This window comes from Falco rusticolus, chromosome 1, assembly GCF_015220075.1.
Source record: "Falco rusticolus isolate bFalRus1 chromosome 1, bFalRus1.pri, whole genome shotgun sequence".
NCBI lineage: Eukaryota > Metazoa > Chordata > Aves > Falconiformes > Falconidae > Falco > Falco rusticolus.
In genome coordinates, this window is record NC_051187.1 from 79,077,930 (window position 1) to 79,086,593 (window position 8,664).

The following is an 8,664-nucleotide window of genomic DNA, read 5'->3' on the forward strand; positions in this document are numbered from 1 at the left end:
AAAAAAACCAAAACAACCCAAAACTATAGGTCCCAGCTTTTGATGACGGCAGAAAATTGGCACCCATGGCAATTTTCTATTTCCCTCTCTACCCCTTTCAAACTAAATATTGTCTTTAACTGAACCCTGGCAATAAAAATAGCAGGGGCTTTTAAAGCACTGACCTCAGGCAGAATTTCTAGAGATTTCTAGGACAATGAAAGTCAACAGAGGAACAAGACATACAGTGCACGCTGGTATCCATGGAATGTTTCAGAATCTTTGAGTCTTGTCTGCAAGTTGAATCCAAAATGACTGAGTAGAAGAACTTTCACACGAAACAACATTTTTCTGAATGCCTACTGATTGAAATAATGACAAACAGCAAAATACGCGGTTTGCAGCAAGATGACTCGTGCACTGGCATTATGTGCTCTCCTCCTTAAGAGAGTACCTTTCTTAACTACTGGGAATAAAAGCAGCACGCCAAGCTTACCACGTTCACTAAATTAAAAGAACCCAATAAATAACAAACCAAAACCGAACACACACAAAACTATACCCACAATTAATGCAAACGGTATTTGTACTAGCTGAGTATCTCCGACCAAAGAGCAATAGTATTTAAAAAGATTAGTGGCAAAGACAGTAAGCGGATTACGTATTACAAAGAAAAAGCACTTGTGTTTTTTGGACTGTAGAAGCAGAAAACTACACGAGACCAGAAAGGCAAACTTTTGATCTGCTAAAAGCTGCTTCCAGATTAACACATCCAGTTTTGCTCAGTATCAATAGTATGGTAGGAGTTAAAAGGCCTCTAACAAAAGTTGTAAGTGTAGAGGTACTGATTCCATGGGGAAAATAAATGATAGTAGCATGTTGGTAAGCTCCACAACACGATTAGTCTAAAACATGTAGAAATCAAAGTAGTAGAGATACAGCACTTCACAGAATAGGCCACAGAAGCAGCCTTCCAAGAATTCAAATCAAAATACACAACACAAAGGAAGAGAGTGACAAGGGACAGAAGGAAAACAAGTAGAAAGGACTAAAAAGACACTACAAGATGTACTGTAGATTGTTAAATGTGACAGTAAAATAGACAAGACTTCGCAGAGCTATCAACCTGTCCATGCCATCTGGAGATTCCTATGAACGGTCAGAAAAACTGAACAAGAAAATCGATCTGTAGTTGCTTCCAGTACTAGAGAGCCTGCAGAGAAAGAATAAATTCCCATATAAAAGACCGGCACTCTGTTTCAACAGAGGGTGACACTCAAAAAAATAATGTTCTAGTGATTTCACCTGGATTACACTGACACTAGTATTATTTTGATGATGGTCCTGGTACTATTTTGATGACAATTTGAAGTTTGATTCCATGTGTAAGCACCTGAATATCAACAGTATCTTCTCCACTGTAAGAATTAATGGATACATTACATTCATGAACAGAATGTATTTTCACTCCTGAGAATTTAGTAGGGGCACATTCTCCCAATAAAGATACAACAAAGGGGAAGTCATTCAATACTAAACTTGGCCCTCACATATCCTACACGGAAATTTTACATATCAAGTCATTTTGCAACCTCTCTACCAAATCTTGCTTTCAGAGAAAAATTTGAAACTGCTGTGAGGTGACCATCATTTAACAGGCAAGCACTTCATCTTGTTCTCATGGATAGACGTGGACAAAACTGGCACCTTATACATGACAAGTAGGTTCTTAATTGTCTAAAGCTAACAATCAGTCTTAACACAAACTGGCATTAATGCAGCGCCTTTACCCAAAAAACCCAGGATTCATAAAGTACTGTTCATGTAGAAGTCGCCATTAAAACACAGTGCCACCTCTGGGGAAGAACTCAGAGGCTCTTCATGCTCAACAAAGCCACAAAATTTCCATTCTAAAGGAAGACACACAAAATCGGTGATTCCCCTTTTACTTGAAGTTCTTGAAAATTCATGTGAATTTATTTTTTAAAAAATCAGATTGCAGAATAGTCATTGGTAAGAATAACCAACGTTCCCTCTCATTCAGCCAAGACTGCAGCAGAAACTTGGTTAACCAAGTCTATAACAAGAATAAATAAAATCACGTTATGCACAAGGAGCTCGTGTTGCAACATGGCCAGGACTTCTCAGAACATAGACAAAGCAAGTGACAAGGCAAAACGGAGTATTTAGTACTGCAGCCAGAGGCACAGAAGACTCAAAGCATTACATGCATACTGTACACAAACGGGATTTTCTTCATCCAAAATAGTGTGCATTAGTATTTGATATAAATCTCAATGTTGACTGAAAACATAACACATTTTAAGCATTATTGCAATCAGATGGAACTTTTTACTTTAACCACAGTGAAGTGTCAAAGGATTTGTCAGCTGAGAACATGTAATTATCTGGTACCTAAAAGTCCTTTAGTCCTTGACGTACAGGTCTGCTCGAAGTTTTATTCAAAGTTTCATTTGAGGTTTACAAGGGCATCAGAAGATTTCTTATAGTTTCTTTGTTCCACCATGGACAACTGATTATTGGCATAATCTTTCTAGAAAATTTCTCTGGTGGGGTGTTTTTTTCTGTTGTTGTTTGGTTCATTGGGTTTTGTGTCTATTTTGTGTCTTTTTTGTTTGTTTTATTTCATTTTGGGTTTTTTGTTTTTGGGTTGTTTGTTATACTCCCCCCCCCCCCCCCCCAACAGGAAGTTATTAAGCGTTCAGATCACAATCCATATTAAGATAATAAAGATTATTAAACAGGCCACTCCTACTGTAACTAATATTGTGATATAATTTTATCAAGTATTTCAGAAGGAAACCACTTTCATGACACCACAAAAAGGAAACACATTGTTTGGACATCTAAACCCTAACACTCTACTCCTAGGCAAAATCACATAACCAACAGACCTTTTGTTGGTTCCTTGCCATCTACAAAAATGCATGTACAATATTTGGCTAATTTTACAGAAAGATGATGCTATTATTTAAAAAACAGTACTTGAAAGCTACCTTGCATATCACTGATGAAAGAAACCGCTTAAGTTATGATAACCAAAGGATGACTATCACAATAATGATTCTTTATTTTGAAGGCATTCTTAGGCAGAGAATAGAAGGCATGCACTGCCTGGAAGACTTTGGCTTTGCTTTATTTTTCATCTTAAATCTGGAAATAGTATTTTATTATTTTTCCTTTCAGAATATGGATAAAACAAACTCTGATGTGAAAAACATCATTACAAGATTCTCATAATGATACAACTATCTATAATACAAACTGGCTCATTACACTAGGAAGAAATTATTCTGGTTCTTTGATGGGAAAACTCTTCTGATAATGAGATGTTAGGCATGACTTAAACCAAGAGTTAAAATAAAATACTGGAGCAGAAGAGACACTAATGCTTATTTACACACTGTGCTTCCACGTGAGATCACCTCCAAGAAACTCCTTCAAAACCTGGCAGAGAAAGACAGCTAAGGACGCATTGTGTCCAATGTGCAAACTACTCCTCTTTACTCAGCCTCAAAGGACTGCCCACCTCAACCACACACACCTCTCTTGAATTTACTCTGTATTTTAAGTGTATTATGTAAGCACAAGCATGATTACACGTTTGAAAGCCAATCGATTTTGGAAGCGTGGGGCATCACTCAGCAACTCTTGTCGATAAACACAGGAAGTTTTAAGGAAACAAGATATCTAGCAACGTAGGATCAAAAGTTGACAGTGTTCATCAGCATGACGTATTCCGAACATGTGGTACCTTCAGAATGACACTGATGTCATCAGGCTAAGGTTAAGCTAACTTAAAAATCGATCTCAGAGTAATTCAGCACTAATAGCATGCACAAAAAAAACCCACTGTATGCAGAACCTAATCAGCACCTTAACATCAAAAGTGTTTCCTCAACAGCTTCTACAGCCAAAGAAAAATCCTTAAAAGATACTTTAACAGGGTAAAGTAACTGCTTGTATAGTTGCATATACGTAATTTGGAGATCCATCTTTCTTTTTTCTTTTATAGCCAGATCTTGAACTAACAGAAGGAAAAGGTCAGGGTAAGGAAAAGGTAAAACGAAGGGTGAACAATAGTATTTAGAGCAGTATGACAGGGCAGTACCTTTCTAACAGACAGAGATTTAGCAGGACTAAAGGCCTGCTCTGTGAGATCGAGCCCTTCAATAGATTCCGTACAGTCTGAGAGGGGAGCATCCTGCAACAGTAAATTGAGTAAACAGAGCAAACCGAGCCCAGGCTTTAAAACATCAACCAAAAGCATTATGATGCTTGCGAAAACCATGCAAAGAAACAGTAACTGGTAGATAAAATTGCAAGTGAGAATGAATCGACATGCACACAATATGACACCCAACATGAATAATGCTATGGTCATGATCAGACTTGCCAAACTTTTTAAAGTGTATCAGAAAATACTTAGCTGGGGCAGTTAAAGCACTTGGATATACAGAGCTTTAAAGTCATTCAGCTACAGAGTATAACTGTATAGCTCTAATTCTTACTTTACTTCGAGCTACGATTCAGTCTTTTGTATATCCAGATACATTGTTTTAAGTTTTACTGACGTATAATAGGTTCTTTTTCCCCAAACTGATCTTCAAATAAAATATTATGAAGCATGATAAAACATATTTAACACATAACACTACTGCCCCATAGTGAGCCTGCTGGGCTCAGTATTAATACTTCAAGATACATAAACTTGGAAAAACAAAACAAAAAGTTGTCACAAAGCCCAACTAATTTTGAACAAGAATCTAACCCATATAAATAAGCCTTCGGAATTTCATGCATTACATTCAGCAAAAAAAACAGTAAGCATCCTCCACAGACATGCTTGGGCTACATGGCTGAAGCCTCTTAAATTTCTGACCCTGAGCACTCTCGCAAAGACAATGGTGTTACCTCTAAGACTTACCTTATAAACAGTTACTCTCTGCCAATTAAAGAATAATTTTATAGTGATATATTAGGTGAAAGTAGAAGACATAGTAAATTAACTTTTAGCTAATAGTTTTAAGCATTTTATATTCTCACCTGTACAAGACTCCTGTCCACAACTACCCCAGAAAGAACCTGTGACTGAGGGCCTGCAGTTTTAATATCTTGTAAATTTTGCTCTCGAATCTGTAAAGGAAAGCAGCAAAATATAGTCACATGAACAACAGAGAGAAGTTAACCACATGTTTCCTATTTAAAAAAAGGGGTGGGTGAACCTACCAACAGGCTATAGTGTCAATTGCTATGGCCTGACCCATCAAATAAAGCTGTGCTTACAAACACCACATGAAAGTATGTGCTCAGGTTCCTAGTTGTTTCCTCGTATTTCTCAGAATTCAGGTTTTAAAGTACTACAGCAGGTACCGTCCTTTGGTTTTTTGGTACTGGCTCATGGCAAAAACTCTACAGATCAGGTAACAGACAACTCCAGTTTGTAAAGAAGAGCAAGGAGAGAAAAGAAGCAAAAGAGGTCATATTTATGTAAGTCTATTGTACCTGACCTATCATTTACAAACTTCTGTCACTACCTATGAGTCACTGATACTGCACCACAATACTATTTTCCTTACGGTACTTACAGTGGAACACTGTACAGCATTCAATTTTTGCATCTAGTCAGGACCATATTCTCAAAAGAGCATATAAATATTATTCTATGCATAAAGTGACACTCCAGAGTACTCTAACACATCCTTTTGTTGCATCCTAAATACCTCCCAGTTCTTTCCCTATGAAGAAGGGAACAGATAGCAGATCTTTAAATCTAGGTATTTCTTATTTAAATTTGCTGTCCTACAGTGGCGAAGAATTCATAACTGACTCAAAATTTATTTCTAAAATATTCTGCCTCTTGTTCCAAGATAAACAAAGAAAAGCACATGTCCAGAAAGACCTCTACAACTAAAAAGGACATTCAGTTTTACAAAAAAAAGACATGCATACAAGCCTACAAACACAAGGTATCATTAATACTTGGTATTTCACAAAGTATGAAGATATCCTGCATCATCTGTACTTATTTCTAGTTTATTACCCTTCTCGTGATCAGGAAAGTAAAAAGTTTGATGTTTTACTCCTTCCCTCTTAGCTGCTTTATTCAGGTTTTTAATAAAACAGTATTTGTGTTTCAAACACCAAGAAACTGCTTGGCAATCTCATCAGACTTCTCATTTCAAGTGATTATTATTTTACAGTGCCAAGTTAGGAAAAGCAAAAGCTTTATCAACCTTATGCAAATTATTTTAGAACAAATCAGTGTTCCTGCTAGTACCCCTGCACAGAGACCTTCCTGTGACATAATGCTGACTCTCATGTTCCATATGGCCATCAGTGAGAAGTAGCAAAACAATCCAGAACCAGTTACATATTAACAAGATTACCAGTGCATATTTTACACTATAAAAGAAATGAAGTGAAAAAACCCCAATGCATTCAATGCTTTCCTGTTGGTAGACTGGTGACAAGAAGATCTGAAATTTGAAGACTGGAAAATTAACTGCTAGCTCATTTCAAGATTATTAACGTGCCGTTCCAAAGGCCAAAAGAATTTCCGTAACAATCACAGCATATTACAATATAACAAAATACAATACGGAGAGAGATCCATAGACTTCTTTGCTTAGGCAACAATTTCAAATGGTGAAACCAAAGCAGGAGAATGTAAAAAACCATGATCTCAGGGAACAGAATTACTACCATAAAACTCAGTAGTGGCTGTTTCAGAGGTATCCAGCAACCGGTCTGACAGTAAAAAAATGTAAGATAATTAAAGTCTTCGTATAGTGGACAGTAATACCATCTTTTTCCAAATGTGTTCAGAACATTTCAGAATTGTTTCAGTATCCAGTTATAAAGGGACAGGACAATACCAGAGCTGTGTTATTGAACCTCCAGAATTTCACTATAGCAAAGTAAATTAGTTCATTAGAAGTAAGCAACTTAATTGTAATGGTGACCAAAAAAAAGTTATTTTATTGCTATCACAAACCTTGTTCCTCATTTCTTGGACCTCCTTTGGATTGGTGTTCAATGGAACAAACAGGTTAGGGACAGCAGAGGTGGCAGTTCTATGTCCATCCTCTTTAGTCCACTGTAATATCAAGAACAGTTGAACAGTCAGAATTGCAGTAATGGCTACGGACACTCTGAGCAGCAAATTCACATAACAGTTGATCATGCATTATACATAGCAGAGAACTGAACCAATGATTGTGTTCTTCTACCCATTCCTAAGACTACTTAAGTTGCTTCCTTCTTCAGTAACATATACTGTATCTTAAGATACATTTCTAAACATCAGAATCGTTCTATTAAGTCAGGCTAGTAACAGCAACAACAGAGCCAGTTAACCTGCAAATAACTTCCACCCCAAACGATGCAATTACAACAGCCATGTGCATTTCAGAGATTATGGAGACTGAAGGGTTTTAAAGTGTTTTTTTCTGTGCACTTGACCACACTGACAACCGCAGTGTTTCATGCTTCTAAAAATAGTCTACCTCTCACTTTATGAAGAGACATATTAATGCAGGAGCAGGAAAACTCCAATATAGTTACTTATTTTTAAGGATATTTTTAATCAGAATTTTCACAATGAGTTCGTATTTGTTTGAAAAGGACACTATTCCTTACCTAAACAGAAGTACAGCGAGATCTAAGACACGAGCTCTAAAACCCTGTTACTGCCACTTTTCTTTTCTGCACTGGGTATTTTTACAAAATAGCATGAGAGAGACAAAGAGATCATTGATTCAATCCTCTGATACTCAACAAACATCAAAGCGAACTTAAAGCATAAGATGACAGAAGTATGAAAAGCAATGTGATGTCACTAACCAGGTTTAGTGAATGATTCTGTACTGTGAAGCAAGAGTGGGCATCACCAAAGTTTTGCATTAAAACAAGCTACTTCAGCAAAATGTTCTGTTTCCAGAATTAGTTTCTGCACAGATAAATGGCTGTATCAGCACAGCAACCTAGAGGAACAGTTTGGTGATGTCGAATATTTTATAACTCATAGCCCAAAAGGTTACAAAAATATCCCAAACACAAACTTTAAGCGCTTCATGGGTTCTTCATTGAAGGTTGCTTTATTTGATCAGTGCATTTAGTATGGAGCTCTGTTTAATTTGATGCATAACTAATTCTTTATCTTGATATGTTTATTATATGCAGTGTCCTAATTTCCAATCACTATTGCATAGAAAATGCACCGAACAGTAAAGCAAACCTGTTTATAGAGCAAATGCTATGCATTTTTTCCTGAGTAACTTCAAGAAACAATAAGATAGCCAGAAACTGTCAAACTTCAAAAAGCAACAGAATTTTAAAATGTTTTGCAACTGTAAAGTAAAAAATGGAATGAACATGGAGCTGTGAAATACTCACTGATGAATATCTTCTCAGATAAAAACTACTCCAGCTTTTTATTAAAGATAATTTTTAGTCAAAACATATAAAAACAACCTCGACATAACAATCTATTTTTTCTTTAAGTTAATAACAAGCATTAAAAAATTTTAAATACACAAACCTGTTAACACTGTATGAAATTCTCTACTGCTTCCGTATATCATTAAACAAGACTAGTTTCTGAGCAGGAATTTTGCTTCAATCTTTCACTGATAATGATTTCAAATATAAAATACCAGCTAT

At 36.3% G+C, this 8,664-nt stretch overlaps 1 protein-coding gene across 19 annotated transcripts in view; it reads right to left on the reverse strand.

Annotated features, from left to right (window-relative positions):
- The window catches only part of ADD1 (adducin 1), a 66,293-nt gene that overhangs the window by 10,537 nt on the left and 47,092 nt on the right, over window positions 1–8,664 (reverse strand). For 12 of the 19 annotated variants that reach the window (XM_037385969.1, XM_037385931.1, XM_037385941.1 and 9 more), the window contains 3 exons: window positions 6,998–7,099; window positions 5,047–5,136; window positions 4,112–4,204 (listed from right to left, as the gene is read on the reverse strand). In XM_037385969.1, coding sequence (XP_037241866.1) covers window positions 4,112–4,204; window positions 5,047–5,136; window positions 6,998–7,099 — 285 coding nt within the window. The remainder of the gene's footprint in view (window positions 1–4,111; window positions 4,205–5,046; window positions 5,137–6,997; window positions 7,100–8,664) is intronic. The other 7 variants (XM_037385977.1, XM_037386005.1, XM_037386014.1 and 4 more) reach the window with 1 other exon arrangement.